The 16079-nt window shown below is 50.9% G+C and overlaps 1 protein-coding gene across 2 annotated transcripts; it reads left to right on the forward strand.

Moving 5' to 3' along the window:
* The first annotated feature begins 694 nt into the window (after positions 1-694).
* Positions 695-15074, forward strand: LOC105858054 (uncharacterized). Of its 2 annotated transcripts, none has more exons than XM_076002869.1 (7): positions 695-969; positions 3204-3467; positions 3694-3969; positions 10482-10721; positions 10924-11172; positions 11799-11907; positions 13110-15074. In XM_076002869.1, the coding sequence occupies exons 1-7, from the start codon at positions 864-866 to the stop codon at positions 13135-13137; spliced, it is 1272 nt and encodes a 423-aa protein (XP_075858984.1). In that variant the 5' UTR covers positions 695-863; the 3' UTR covers positions 13138-15074. The 2 variants fall into 2 exon arrangements, with proteins under 2 accessions (XP_075858984.1, XP_075858985.1); XM_076002870.1 differs by having other exon boundaries at positions 696-969; positions 10924-11163.
* Positions 15075-16079: the final 1005 nt, after the last annotated feature.

Raw genomic sequence — 16079 nt, forward strand, 5'->3', positions numbered from 1 at the left:
TGCACCCTGGTCCTACCTTTGTGCCTCCAGGTGTTCAGTTCTGTCACAGTCCTAGCAGGTGTTCCTTTTTCCACTAGATAAAAGCCAGTCATGCTTAAAGGTGGGCACAAGTGTCAGCTCGTGTTAAGGCTGCCTTTCCTTCCTGTCGTGGCCAGGATTGTACACAGAAACAGAATCATAGGATCTGTGTGTGTGTTTGTGTGTGTGTGTGTGTATGTGTGTGTGTGTGTGTACACAGACAGAGAGAGACAAAGAGACAGAGAGGCAGAGAGAGAAAGAGAAAGAGGGAGATTTAGTGTAAGGAAGGAGCTTCCACAACTATGAGGCTGGCAAGTCCAACCTCTGCAGCGTGGGCCAGGAGGCCAGAGCCCTAGGAGAGCGGATGGCGCAGATGCAGTGTGAGTCATCTTCTGGAGAGTTCTTCCTTGTTCAGAGGCAAGTCCTTCAGGTTTTTTTGAGACTTTAACTAATTGGATCATGCCCATGATATTATGGGGAGCAATTGGCTTTACTCAAATTTCACCGATTTAAATATTCTTCTCAGCCAAAGTACCTTTCACGTTGAATCGTCACATCACACCTCTCAAGCTAAACCAATCACTCCTTGGTGTGTCCTGGGCCCACAGACAGTAAGAGTGACTCACTTGTGTAGTGAGGCAGAAGTCCTGTGGGCGGATCTTGAGGCAGGAATCCCGTGGGCGGATCTTGAGGCAGGAGTCCGCTGCACCCATCGGCTCTAAACAGCCTGCACTTGGCAGCCGGGATTCGGGCTACAAACAGCTGACTGCCTGCCGGCCTCTGGGTCTCCTGCTTCGGGGTCTCTGCTGTTCTTCTTGCCCAGGTCTCCAGTGCCCGGGTCTCCAATGGCACCGGCCTCGGGCTCCAAGTTGAATCTGACAGTCCTCAGACTTCTGCCTCTGCTGCCGGTTCTGCCTCTGCTGCCGGGCTCGGCCTGGGCGGGACGAGCAGGTGAGTTGGGGATGGATCCCAAGCCGACTGAGGGCAAACGCGGTGGCGGGAGGCTGGGATCCAAGTGGGGGTGACAAATGGCTTCCTTGGCGCTAACTGGGGTGAGTAGTGGGGGCCTTGGGACGAGGGGAAGACGATGGAGATCCTTGGACGGAAGGGGAGTGACAGGGAGTCCTTGCACGAATGAGGGACCCGGCTCTGGAAGGCGGGGAAAGAGCTCCCCGACCTCGCCGCGCTCCTGAAGTCCCCGCGGGCTCCCTCCAGCAGGTTCCAGGTGCAGCGCCCACTGCTTCTCACCACGGGCACCCAGAGGGACAGAAAGAGGCAAAAAAAAGTCTCTTGCCGGAGGAAAAGGATGGAAGGGGCAGGAGGAGGAGGAAGGAAGGGGCAGAGGGCAGCAATCCTAGGGGAAGCCCCCGCCCCCAACCGTCATCACCCTTTGGGAAGGTGGAGCTGCCATGGACTGAGACCAAATGTGGTCAGGACCAGGCGCCAGGGTGGGGGAAGATCCTGCAGAGACACGACCACAGACACCCCTGGGACAACCACAGGCCCTGCTCTGCTCTCACAAAATCCCCCACACTAACCCTCCAGCACCCCAGGCTCTGTGCCCTTGAACTTCCTGCTGTGCTTTGCCCCAGGATATCACCTGCAGGGCAGGGGCTCCAGACACTTCCCTCCCCTCCCTCCCCACTCATTTAGCCAAAGCACAGGCCACGTCCTTTCACTCCCCACCTCAGCCCCCTGTCCCCCCACAGGCCTCCCTCCCCTCCCCATCCATGAAGGGGCCCTAACACCTCCACCAACTGGCACCTTGTCCCCCTTGCCCAGACACACCCAGCAAACACGCCAACCTGCCCACAGACCTAAGATAGGGGGATGGGAAGGAGGTCATTCCCCCAGTATGACTCTGGGGACGCTGGTAAGCAGAGACACCCACGTCTGCCCTGGGGTCCCTCACCCCCTATTCTGCCTGCTGGAGCGACAGGATCACATGCAATAGTCGCCTCTTACACAGGAGTCAGCAGAGGTTTTCCACAGAGGGAAGGGACTGGACGCTTTGCTCTCTGCAGCTGTTGGTTCTTTCTCTGTGTCAAGTGCAGTCCCTCTGTAGAGCAAAAGCAGGCAAAGACAACCTGCGGACAGTGGGGGCCGGATGCGGCCACTCTCCTACTATGCTGACCCTAGATTAGGATATACACAGTGTCCCAGGGATGGGTGTCCCATCCCAATGTGTCCTGTCTGAGCTGCAAGGTGAAGAGTAAGAGGCAGGTCCTTCCCTGCGTGAGGCTTTTGAGGGAGGTGGATGAGGTGGGAGTGAGCGTCCTATGGTTTGGGGCCCCCTGCTCCCATCTTTGCTGTGGCTGCCTGGTCTACATGGGCCAAGCCACACTCCCTGCAGCCACAGGTGTGAGCCCTGGGGAGGTGCTGGGACAGTGTGGTGTCCTGGCCTGGGAACACCTGCTGGTACAGCTTCTTTGTTCCCTCTGGTCCTGCTCCTGCCAATTCCAGGAGTATGACCTATGTATCGTCACTGCTGGGCCTGTCTCCCCAGTGACCTGGTAGGTGAGGATTCCATCCCATGATTAGCAGCTCTGAGGTTGTGTGGTCACTGGTATCCCATGGCTAGAGGCCCCATCTCTTTAGGGCCCAGCCATACCTGAGCCACTTTAAGTGGTGGCATTTCCCTGCTACAAGTGGGAGGGCCTTGCTACTGGGCAGTAGGAGTCCATGTTGTGCTTCCCCAATTAGGAATTGCCATGAACTCCACAAAGTCCCTTTTCCAACCAAATGTGCCTCTAGGATATTGGAATATCCTTGGACACATGGCCCCAGTGACAGGTCAGATTGCTGCGGGCATAGCCCTCTGTGGCTCTCTAATCAAGTCTATCAGTGCACCCTCCTTGGTTCTGGCAGTGCAGTCCTCACTCAAATTATTTCAGCATGTTTCAAGCCCTTTGCTACTGGGGGCCATTTCAGGAGCAGCGTCTCCTAGCGCCAACCCTGCCTCAGCAACAGGCATCACCGAGCTTGTTCACAATGCCGAGGCCCTCTTCCTCCTCAAACAAGGGACAAGCAGTGGCCTTGATCTGGTGGACATGACAACCCACGAGGGTGAATCTTGCCTTGGCCACCCAACTCTTTAGAGGGAGTCTCTTCCTGTCACAAGGGGGGACAGTATCTGGGGGTCCATTTCTCCCCACCCAGCCCTCACCCGCCTTTCTCCTTTACAGAAACTCACTCTCTTTCCTATGACTTCACCATCACGCCTAAATTCACACCTGGCCAACACTGGTGTGAGGTTCAAGGGCGAATGGATGGAAAGACTTTTCTTCAGGGTAACTGTGGAAACAAGAATTTCAAACCCTGTGGCCTGCTGGGGAAGGAAATAAATAGCAAAAACACTTGGGAAGAACAGATGGAAACACTGAGCAATGTGGTGGAGGAACTCAGAAAGGAACTGCTTGATTTTCAACTGGAGAATCACACACCCAGAGGTAAGTTCACAAGGCCCAGGGCAGCAGAGAGCAGATACAGGGGTAGGTAACAGGCATTTGTTCCCTTTATGTAAAAAAAAGGGAGAGGGGATTTTGGTCTGACCCAGTGGGTCCGGGAACAAATCCAAGATGTGGCAGAGAGAGCACGGCCGGGAGACAGGAAGGGAACAGGGTGGATGCACAGGACTTGTCAAGCCCAGACCTGATCTCTTTCCCTTGGGGACAGAGCCTCTCACCGTGGAGGTCAGGATGTCTTGTCAGCGTGAGGCCAATGGACACACCAATGGATCCTGGCAGTTTGGTTTCGATGGACAGGTGTTCCTCGTCTTTGGCTCAGAGAGTAGAAAATGGACACTGACTCATCCTGGAGCCAGACACATGAAAGAGAAGTGGGAGGATGACACGGATGTGACCAAGTTCTTCTATAACATCTTGATAGGAGACTGCATGATGCTGCTTACAGACTTCTTGACACATTGGGAAAAGCTGCTCCAGACAACAGGTAAATGAGAAAACTAAACATGGGAGCTTCCTTGGAGTTGAGATCTAATTACCCAAGCGAGAGAGAGAGAGAGAGAGAGAGAGAGAGAGAGAGAGAGAGAGAGAGAGAGAACAAAAATTATCCACTCATGCTGTGTTCTTCTTGGGAGGATAATGACATTAGTCTAGTCACTGTCCTCATTCTCCTCTCACCTCCTCTCTTCCTCACTGCACATACTTTTGGTCCATTTATTGTGATTTTCTAAATAGCCTCCAAACTGTGGGCATCATGATGTTCCCAGACTTAGGCCTGACTCTTCCCTCCTGCTAGAACCACTTCTCCTTTCCTCTCACCTGTCTGTTTGTGGAAATCCTTCAAAACCTCCTCAAATGCCAGCTCCAGACACCCTCCCCTACCCACCCTCAGCCATCACTGCCTGTTATGCCAGATATAAGCAAATGCTATCAAGAGTTCACAGATGGTGAGGAAGCTTGTGAAATGTGTGCTTCAACACATCCCAAATAATCAACATGACACAAAATAAAAGGGCAGTGGTATGTCTTACACACATATCATGCTAATACAGTTTTCAATTAGTCTAACCAAATTCTGGACAATAGAAAGACTATCACAGATGCCTTCACACTTGGCAGCAGTATATATTGAATCCATTCTCTGACATACAGTCTGATGATAGCCAGTGCTGTGAACAATATGCTTGTCCCACTATGAAACAATCCCAGAGTTACTTCCAGACCTTCAAACATACTCCAAAAGCCAGATACGCAGTTGTTTACTGTGGCGCCATATGCCAGAGCAAAAAGCTAGCAATAAAATACGCAACTAACGTACAATATATTTTCCAATGTTGGAGAAAGATTTCTGTTTCTCTCTCTATGTCCGCCTAGAAAGTCTGAACTACCAGAAATGAAATACCCAAAATGCTGGATGGAAAGTGTTAAATCTTCCAAATATTTTAATGAGGACTCTCATAAATCCAGATCTTTCCACACACTTTCAAAAAGAAACTGAACAACAATTGGGGCAAATTAAACACCACAATCTGTATCTCCAGCTAAACAAGAATATAGGAAATACCTGAATACATCCGTTGCTTGGCTGGGAAAGGCATTATTAGGATAATTGGTGAAACTTGAGCAGCTCTGAGCAGAGATGGCAGAGATGTGTGGATGGGAATCTGTTTTGGTGATGGTCCTGTGGTTGGCAGGAGTGTTCCGATGGATTTTCTTCCTGGAACTCATAAGTCCCGTAGTGGTTACCCACACCTCCTCCCTGTCCCATCTCATGTCCTTGATATCTCTTCCTCTCCAGTCCACTAAGGTGACCCTCCTGCCCTGCCCCCGGCCCTACCTTTGTGCCTCCATGCTTTCAGTTGTAGCGCATTCCTAGCAGGTGTTCCTTTTTCCACTAGATAAGAAACAGTCAAGCTTAAAGTTGGGCACAAGTGTCACTTCCCATTAAGTCTGCCTCACCTTTCTGTATTGGCCAGGGTTCTCCAGAGAAACAGAAGCAAGAAAATGTGTGTGTGTGTGTGTGTGTGTGTGTGTGTGTGTGTGTACATAGAGAAAGGGATGATGAGGCAGACAGGCAGAGAGAGAAACAAGGAGATTTAATGTAAGGAGGGGTTCATATAACTGTGAGGCTGGCAAGTCCAACCTCTGCAGTGTGGGCCGGGAGGCCAGAGCACCAGGAGAGTGGATGGTGCAGGTGCAGTGTGAGGCATCTTCTGGAGACTTCCTCCTTGTTCAGAGAGACTCATCTTTTAGTTGGTTTCAATAAGTCAGCTGATTAGATCAGCCCACCGTATTATGGGGAGCAATTTGCTTTACTCAAATTCACCAATTTTAAATATTCATCTCCTCCAAAGCACCTTCCAAGTTGACTCAGCACATCACACCTCCCCAGGCTAAATTGAATACCGTCTCGTGTGTCCTGTGCCCACAGTAAGAGTGTTTCACTGTGTGACAGCAGATTGTTTATTTGTAGCTTGCCAATTCATGAGATTTCAGAAATACAATGTGTCCCTTCATCCTTTATGGATATCTGCTCTAATACAGAGATCAGACTCAATTATGTGACAGACTGAATTACCATGGAGAACAGGAGCTGAGGGAGCTTTGTTCTTCTTACCTGTGGTGTAACTTTAGAGCACAAATATCCGTGGTCAGACACATCTGAATCTGGGGCTACAAGCTACGTCCACACTCATCTCATCACTGTGTCACCCCACCTATCCACAGCTGAGGAATCCTCATCACATCCTCCTCTCATTCACTCTGGACACGTCTGGGACTGTGGGCAGACGCCAGAGGGAGGAGAGGGTACAGTGGCCCCTGGAGCTGTGGAGCTCATATTCTGGGGTGAGGACGGGCAGAGCCCTGAGGCCCTCCCTGTCCCCATGCACAGAGCCCTTCCCTCATCCAGTGAAGAAAGGAGACTACAGCCTCCCACTCCACAGTCTCCATGTGGTGAGGACAACAGGACAGAGAGGGTGAGACTGAGACATGAATGCGGCAGAGCTGGGTGGCCCTATGATCTGTGCTGGAGCAGAGACTCCCACCCATGGGGCTGGGTGCAGGAGCCTAGTGGCTTGAATACAGGAGCCTCTATTCAAGGCCCTGCCCTGAATACAGACCAGGCTTAATAACATGTTTTGATGAATAGAATGGGACAGAAGTGACACTGCATGACTTCTGAGACACGTGATAAAATGCACTACACCTTTTGACTGTCCCTTTCTTCTATCATGGTTATCTTAACTGGGCACCTTGTCATCACACTGTAAGGAAGCCAAACAGCGCCGCAGAATGGCGTTATGTAAGTGTTCTTCCCTGGGAGGAGGCCACTAGGAAAGGCCTGGCAGCTCCCACCCATGAGCCTGGCAAATAGGCAAGTCACTGGAGACAGGAGGGAGGCAGAAGGCTGGCTTTAGGGCCCCTGGCAACATAGCCAGGTAAGGGCAGTGTAGCCTCTGTGGACAGCAGGACACTCCAGCCTCAGTCTTGACCCAGACCTGGCCACCAGACTCAGGGCAAGACACAGACAGGAACAGAATCTGCACATAGGTGATTTCATGGGTGTGATCTCTAGATTTTATGATTAGAAACAGAAGCCAGGATGGAATTCTGGTTGAATATTGTGCAACTGTTACACCTTTCTGTGCTTCAGTGTCCACAATTAGAAACTGACAAATGCTATGGAAACAGATGAGATGAGGAGCTCAACCCTGTCCTTGCCCATGCTACGGACTTGCACAAATGAAGACCCGGTATCTGGTAGCCCGGGAACGCGCTCCAGGACTGCGCACCTTGCTCCGCAGGTCCGCTCTGCGGGCGCCCTCCCACTGGTTCTGGCCGGTTCCAGAGGCCACGCCCGGAACCGGCCATCAGCTGGCGATGATGCTTCTCATCGCCAGCTAGGAGAGGGTCAGAAAGGGGATAAAATGTCACCCTAGGAGGACAGGAGGGGCAAGAGGTATGGATAAGGCCAGAATCCCAGGTGAAGCGCCCCTGCCCAACCCGTCCCCGCCCTCCGGAAGCTGCAGCTGCCTTGGACAGTGACAGAGGTGTGGTCCGGACCAGGGGCGAGAGTAGGGGGTGATCCATCAGGCACAGGACCACAGACACCTCTGGGACAACCACAGGCCCTGCTCTGCTCTCACAAAATCCCCCACACTAACCCTCCAGCACCTCAGGCTCTGTGCCCTTGAACTTCCTGCTGTGCTTTGCCCCAGGATATCACCTGCAGGGCAGGGGCTCCCAGACACTTCCCTCCCCACCCTCCCCACTCATTTAGCCAAAGCACAGGCCACGTCCTTTCACTCCCCACCCCAGCCCCCTGTCCCCCCACAGGCTTCCCTCCCCTCCCCATCCATGAAGGGGCCCTAACACCTCCACCAACTGGCACCTTGTCCCCCTTGCCCAGGGACACCCAGCAAACATGCCAACCTGCCCACAGACCTAAAGTAGGAGGGATGGGAAGAAGGTCATTCCCCCAGTATGACTCTGGGGACGCTGGTAAGCAGAGACACCCACGTCTGCCCTGGGGTCCCTCACCGACCTATTCTGCCTGCTGGGGCGACAGGATCACACGCAATAGTGCAGTAGTCGCTACTTACACAGGAGGCAGCAGAGGTTTTCCACAGAGGGAAGGGACTGGACGCTTCCCTCTCTGCAGCTGTTGGTTCTTTCTCTGTGTCAAGTGCAGTCCCTCTGTAGAGCAAAAGCAGGCAAAGAGAACTTGCAAATATTGGGGAACCAGATGTAGCCAGTGCATTAGTTTGCTGACCCTAGATCAGGATATTCATAGTGTCGCAGGGATGGGTGTCCCATCCCCAGGGTGTTGTGTGTCTGCTCAAGGTGAAGAGTGAGAAGCGGTTCCTTCCCTGCCTGAGGCTTCTGGGTGGGGTGGATGAGGTGGGAGTGAGGGTCCTGTGGTTTGGGACCTGCTGCTCCCATCTTTGCTGTGGCCGCCTGGTCCACATGGGATAAGCCACACTCCCTGCAGCCACAGGTGTGACCCCTGAGGAGGTGCTGGGACAGTGTGGTGTCCTGGGCATCGCGACACCTGCTGGTGCAGGTTCTTTATTCCCTCTGGCCCCGCTCCTGCCAATCCCAGGAGGATCACCTGTGTCTTGTCACTGCGGAGCCTATCTCCCGAGTGACCTGGTGGGTGAGGAGCCCATTCTGTGATGGGCAGCTCCGAGGCTTTGTGGACACTGGTATCCCATGGCTGGAGTTCCCATGTCTACCAGGGCCCAGCCATATTGTAGCCACTTTCAGTGGTGGCATTTCCCTGCTTCAAGTGGGAGGGCCTTGCTACTGTGCACTAGGAGTCCATGTTGTGCTTGCCCAATTAGGAATTGCCGTGAACTCTACAAAGCCCCTCTTCCAACCACATGTGCCTCTAGGATCTCGGAATATCCTTGTACACATGGCCCTAGTGACAGGTCCAGCCACACTCATTTATTCACATATTGTCTAAGGCTGTTTTCAAGCTACAAGTGCAGAGTTCAGTAGTTGGAGGAGACATCATATGGCCTGCAAAGCCTAAGATAGATACTATATTAACTACAAGGTCTGTCCATCCTTGGAGCAAACTCAGGAAATGTGAAATGTACACTGAGTGAATCTATGAACCCAGGTTCCCCTTCTGAGCCTGACTGGGGACAGGTGTCCATTCATTACCTTGCCCCAGATGTGCCTCATCAGTAACAGGGGCAGGATGGTGCCTCAGTCCCTGGGCAGGAGGTCAGCACACACTGTCCAGTAGGAAGGTCTGGGTGTTTCTGTTTCCCGGTGTGCAGCTACCAGAGGGAAGGTCCACATGGCTCTGTGGGGAGGCTGAAGGAACCACTGCTCTTATTGGGGGGCTGTAGGAGCCCTCCTGGAACCCTGGTCTCTCCTGTCATGGGTTCTAGGCCTGAGAAGTGGCTCAGTTCTGAAAACTGGGCACGGGAGCCCAGTTTCTCCCTAAGGTGCTGCCTTCAGCGTCCTGAGCATCCATTCTGTGTTTAGCATTTGTTGTGACCATGTAAATCCGGCAGTATCTGGGTTGGCTGCCATCTGTTCTGCCTCTTGCACCCCATGGCATATACTTGTGGGTATAGCCCTCTGTTGCTCTCTAATCAAGTCTGTCACTCTGCCCTCCTTGGTTCTGAAAGTGCAGTGCCTCACTGAAATTATGTCAAGATTTTCAAGCCCATTGCTACTGGGAGCCATTTCAGGAGCAGCGTCTCCTAGCGCCAACCCTGCCTCAGCAACAGGCACCACCGAACTCCTTCCCAAGGCCGGGGCCCTTCGTGCCGTGCATTCTTTCTGTGCTTGGTAGGCAAGGGTGCTGCGGGCTGTCCTACCCACCACAGTGCCGTGGTCATCGTTCTGGGTTCCACGCTTCAGCCACTCAGCACGTGCACTGCCCTGAGCCTTTGGATCCCCTCCTCCACCGCCCACCACAAGGCCTTCATTTTCTATGTCATGCCGTGTGCACCATACCTGTGTCCAAGGTTCAAGGAACGCATTCTCATAGCAGATGAGCATCACACCAGGGCTTTGCCAACGTGTTAAAGCCCGTGACCCATGACAGTGAACTCCCCGTATGTGACCTGCACCCCACCCTCACCCCGCCCTGCCTGCCCAGCATGCCCAGGGCAGCCCCTCCACTCTCCCTCCCGCACCCACGTGGGCTGCTGCTGAAGGTGCTCTGGCACCCAGGCCTCTGCTCCCACCGCAGGCGGGCACCTCCCTGCGAGGCCATGTGCGGACCCGTGTGGGCAGAGGGCAGCTGGGACATGTCTGGGCACATGTGCTTCCTTGCCAGGCACAGACCTCCCCCTCCTTCTCCTTATACAAGGGACAAGCAGTGTCCCTGATCTGGTGGACATGACAACCCAGGAAGGGGAATCCTGGCTTGGCCACCTAGTCCTTCAGAGAGTCTCTTCCTTTCACAATAGGGGGACAGTATCTGGGGTCCGTTTATCCTCACCCAGCCCTCACTGCCTTTCTCCATTACAGAAACTCATGTTTCTTGTAATAACTTCACCAGCATTCTTAACTACACACTTACACCAGAGAAGTGTGAGGTTCAACGCCACGTGGACTGCAGCAACACGATTGTCAAAACCCTCAGTCCCCCAGAAAAGGGAATAAATGGCACAAAGGCCTGGGTAAAATGGATAGAAACAGAGAGAGACCTGATAGAGAACCTCATACAGGAAATTCTTCAGCTTCCAGTGGAGAAACACACAACCAGAGGTAAGTTTAAAAGGGCCCAGGGCAGCAAAGAGCAGATTCTGGGGCAGTTACAGGCATTTGTTGCTTTCTTATTGAAAAACATAGTGGGGAGGGATGTTTGACCCTACAGGTCCAAGAGAGCAGGGCCAGGGGATAGGAAGGGAATAGGGTGGAGGCACAGGATTTGTCATGACCAAAGCTGATCTCTTTCCCATGGGAACAGATCCTGTCACCCTGGAGGTCAGGACACCTTGTTACCGTGAAGCCAATGGACACATCAGGAGACCCTTTCAGTCAATCTGTGATGAACGGATGTTCAAAAAAAATGAATTCATGAACAGATCATGCTCACTGGTTCACGATGCAGTCAGTCAAAGAAAGATGTGGAAGAATGACAGGAATGCGACCATCTCCATAAAAGACTTAAAGAGAGAGTTTGAAGACTTATTGATCCTCAATGAAAGTAAATATGGTAGCTCTCTGAAGTTCAGATCTATTTATGCAAGCATGTGAGAAAAAGTGTATGTGTGGGTGTGAGAGAGAGTATGTGCGTGCAAAAATGATCCACTCATGTTGGGTTTTTCTTGGGTGGATAATGACATTAGTCTGGTCACCACCCTCCTTTCTCCTCTCACCTCCTGACATCTCTTCCTCACTGCACATACTTTTGGTCCATTTATTGTGATTTTCTAAATAGCCTCCAAACTGTGGGCATCATGATGTTTCCAGACTTAGGCCTGACTGTTCCCTCCTGCTAGAACCACTTCTCCTTTCCTCTCACCTGGTCTGTTTGTGGAAATCCTTCAAAACCTCCTCAAATGCCAGCTCCAGAGACCCTCCCCTACCCCACCCTCAGCCATCACCGCCTGTTCGGCCAGGGCAGTAGGGATGGGTTGTGTGGTCCCCTTGCGTGGGAGCTCCCTGAGGACAGGACACATCACTGTCTGCCCTGCTAGCTCAGTACCTGTCCCGGCAGCTGCCACACAGCAGAGGGTGCAGATGTCTCGGTGGCAGGAGGACTTGGGGTAGCAGCAACTAAGGCTTCTCCTCAGATGTGGGGACTGGACCGGGGCTGTCACTCTCCTGTTTCCATTTCAGTACAATCCACTGAGGCCCGAGGCACAAGACAAAACAAGATAAGAGTCATCATGACATCCATATCCTACTTCGTTGTGATCTCCATCTGCTTTCTGGTCATCTGCAATAAGTATGTAAAGTGACAGCTGCTGTTGTTAGATTTGGGAGGGGAGCAGGGCAGGTGGCGAGGTGAGAGGACGGGGAAGGGACTCCCAGTAGGCCCTAGTTCTCCTCTTTTTTGGAATTTTCTCTTCCTAGAATGAGGGGGAGGGAAGCAAGACCTCCTGCCCCTTGACAGTAGTACACTGGGTCACCCAGACCTTAGTTCTGATGAGTTGTCATTGTCACAAGCCAGCGGGGAGGGAGGGCCCACACCAAGGCTTGGGGGGTCTGGACACTGGAGGGGAGCAGCAGCGTCAGGGGATTTTCAGAGCAGGCTGTGTGTCCTATAGCCATGCTGGGTGGCGAGCAGATGGCAGGACCACGGGCACGGGCAGCACCTTGGTGGCTCCAGGTGATGTATCACAGGAAAATAGGCTTTATTTACAAGGAAGAGAACAGGGGAACTGGATCTAATCCCCAGGAAGAGGAAATGCAATGGCCTTGACACTCCCAATTCCAGAGGCTGGATTTCAGGGCTGCACTCCATGGATCGTGGCTGGGGACACAGCAGCTAAGCTGGAAGGTTGAGAGCAGAGAGTGTCCAGGTCGAGGTTGAGAACAGGCCACTCCCCCCAGACCCTGGGGTTCCAGCTGGGTCCTGGGCTGTGTCCCTGACACCCAGCCTCCTGCACACTCCAGACCCTGAGCCAGAGGATGAGCAGAATTGACTCTGAGGACAGGTGGGCTGAGCTGTGGCTGGAGTCCCAGGGTCACAGCTGAGCTGGACCAGGGATGGATGGGGACACTCACATTCAGGGTTGTGGGCGACGTTCCCAGGGTGAGGAGAGGCTGAGAGAAGGGGAGAGAAGGATGTTTGCCTATAGCCCCTCCCGAGGCCAGGGCGCCATGGAGCCAGGCCCTCCCTGTGGACAGACCCCGGGGCTGGAGAGCCCATGAGAGGGAGGAGGCACCGAGCGGGGCGCGGACCATCCCTCAGCAGCCTCAGTCCCCAGACACACAGTCTGTGGCGAGGCCTGCGCTGATCTGTGATTGGAAAGGGGGGCGGAGGTAGGTACGGGCTGCAGGTGCCAGGCCTTGGGGTAGTTAGAAAAACGTGTCCCTTAGGGACAGGTCCCCTCTGCAGGGGGAGTAACTGAGGAGTGATAGCCCAGCAGAACTGGCCCAGGGTCTCCTCAGGCTCCTAAACCAACACTTGTGTCTTTTCTGAAGGTCGAAGCCGCTCCTGCCAAGCCCCTGAGAATGTGGCCTGGTTCCCACCCCCCCTCTGGCTGTTGCCTGTCCAGCACTTGCTGCTGCTGTCCAGACCTCCAGGAGTTCCAGCCTCTACAAGTCCAGAGTGTATGATGGACTGCACTTTCCACATCTCAGGGCCTATATCCCTCTGTCATGATCCTTTTGCACTTTTTCTTAATGTATCAGCCAGTTTCTCTTGGTGCTAAGTAATGGAATTTTTGCACTTAAAGTTCTCACTGGCTAAAAATGAAATGTCAACGACAGCACTTTTGTGCTCACACTTTGGTTGTGGACAGCAGGCACAGGCTGTCCCTCTGTTACAGATGACTCGACTTACATCATTCCATACTAACCAGCAGACTCCCAAGGCTCCTCACGAGGACAGTTTATAATTTAATAAATAAGTTAATAACTCAGAAACTCATTTCTTCGGCCAAACATAAACAGACCCGCACGGCGTGGTGAGGTGTTGTCCCAGCATCTTCACGCTCTGGGCTGGTCTCATCATCTGTTTCTGCCCAGTGTCACTTTCATGTTAGCCTTGTATTCCATCCTGTGAGTCTGTGTTTGCCCTTATGACCAGGTCTCCAGAGCGAACGTCCCCTGCGAGTCCAGGTGAGCCTGTGGTGAAGACACAGGTGATTACGGTAGAAATGAAAGAAATAATTAAGCAATCATTCACTAGCAAAGCATTGGACTTCAGTCACTCGACTGTAGGGACAATTATAAAGGATGAAGTCAGAATCAGGGAACACCTGAAAGGCAGTGCTCCCGTGAAAGCTATTTTGTTAAGTGTTCTCATCATGAAAGGGTCCTGAGTTTTGTCAAATGGTTTTTCTTTGTCTATTGAGAGGGTCATATGGTCTTTGTTTTTACATCTATTTGTGTGATGAATCACATTTATAGATTTGCATATGTCAAACAATCCCTGCACCTCTGGGTAGAGCCCACCTGGTCGTGATGGATTATTCTTTTGATGAGCAGCTGAATTCCATTTGGTGGATTTTATTTAGCATGTTTGCATCTATATTGGTGAGGGATATGGGTCTGTAATTTTCTTTTTCATTGAGTCCTTACCTCACTTTGGTATCAACCTGATGTTGGCTTCATAGAACATGTTGAGGAGGGGTCCTTCCTTCTTGATGTTATGAAAAAATTTCTGCAGATTAGCACCAGTCCTTTGTAGGTCTAGTAAAATTCAGGTGTGAAACCATCCAGTCAAGGACTGGTTTGTGGGTTTTTTTTGTTTTGTTTTGTTTTGTTTTGTGGAAGATTTTTTATTACTGCTTCAACTTGAATACTTGATAACTATTCCTATATAGCCCTCTGATGTTTGTCAAGGTAGACAAAAACATACACTGGGAAAAAGAATCCCTAATCGATAAATGGTGCTGGGAAATTGGATAGCCACATGTAGAAGACTGAAACAGGATGCAAACCTCCCACCTCACACAACAATCAAGTTACGATGGACAATAGACATAAAACTAAAGCATAAAACTATAAGAATTAGAAGATAATGTTAGAAAAACTCTTATAGACATCAGCCTAGGCAAAGAATTTATGAAGAAGACTCCAAAAGCAATCACAACAATAAGAAATGAATGGGACCTGATCACATTAAAAAGCTTGTACACAGTCGAGGAAACAATCTTTAAAGCAAACAGATAATGTACAGAATGGGAGAAAATATTTGCATGCTATACATATGATAAGGGGCTAATAACTAGAATCGATAAAGAACTCAAGCGAATTGTCAAGAAAAAAATCAAACAACCTCATTAAAAAGTGAGCAGAGGATGTGAACAGACCAAAATATTTGTATCCCCATAATATTCTCAAATATATAAAAATATTAAAGAATTTCTTAAGAAAAATCATATTGAAGATTGCTTCATTTAGCAATTGTACTGTACTGATATTTGAATAAAGATCTCAACTTTCCACAAATCTTAGTGACTTTGGGATTTTGTTTTATACCCCAGTAGAGAGTAAATGGAATTTCATGTCCTCCATGTCAGGCAGTAAGAAACCTAGTGACCCCAAGAGACTTCCTGTGGAAACTCCCAGCAATCTGCCTGCAGGTCTCACACCTGTCCTCACACCCTGGACGCAAATGCATGTTCTGTGCTTAGGGACTGTGATGTTTTCTGGGTTTGCCCCACACGGTCCCCCCTCAGCATGACTTCCCTTGTCCTCAGCCCTAACTGCACCTGCTCCCAGTGGACGTCAGTCCTCACTACAGAGCAGGGCTTATCTTGAAAAGTTATTTTATTCCCCCATGCACAGATATCAGTATGCAGAATATATAAAGAACTCCTTCAAGGAAATTAGGATATAGCTAATCCTCCTAAGATATAAGCGAATGCCATCAAGAGTTCACAGATGGTGAAGAAGCCCGTGAAATGTGTATGTCAACATATCCCAGATATGAACATAACACAAAATAGGAGAAGAGTAGTGTACACCTTACACACCCATCATACTAACACATTTTTAAATCTGTGTAACCAAATAGTGGACAGGAAATGCACTATTAGAGATCTCTTCATTGTTGGAAGGAGTTTGTATTGAAGAGATCCTCTGACATATAATATGACGACAGCCAGTGCAGTGGACACTATGCTCGTCCCGCTACAGAACAATCCCAGAGTTACTTCCAGGCTTTCAAACATGCTCCAAAAACCATAGAGACATCTGGTTGTTTCCTGTGGCATTCAATGCCATAACAAAAATCTAGCAATAAAATATGCAACTAAGATATAATATATTTTTCAATGTTGGAGAAAGATTTCTTTTTCTATGTCCACTTAGAAAATCTGAACCACTAAAAATAAAACAACCAAAATGCCAGATAAAAGATGTTAAATCAGGCTGGGTGCTGTGGCTCATGCCTGTAATCCTAGCTCTTGGGAGGCTGAGGCGGGTGGATTGCTCAAGGTCAGG

This window comes from Microcebus murinus, chromosome 5 (assembly GCF_040939455.1).
Source record: "Microcebus murinus isolate Inina chromosome 5, M.murinus_Inina_mat1.0, whole genome shotgun sequence".
NCBI classification, from domain to species: domain Eukaryota; kingdom Metazoa; phylum Chordata; class Mammalia; order Primates; family Cheirogaleidae; genus Microcebus; species Microcebus murinus.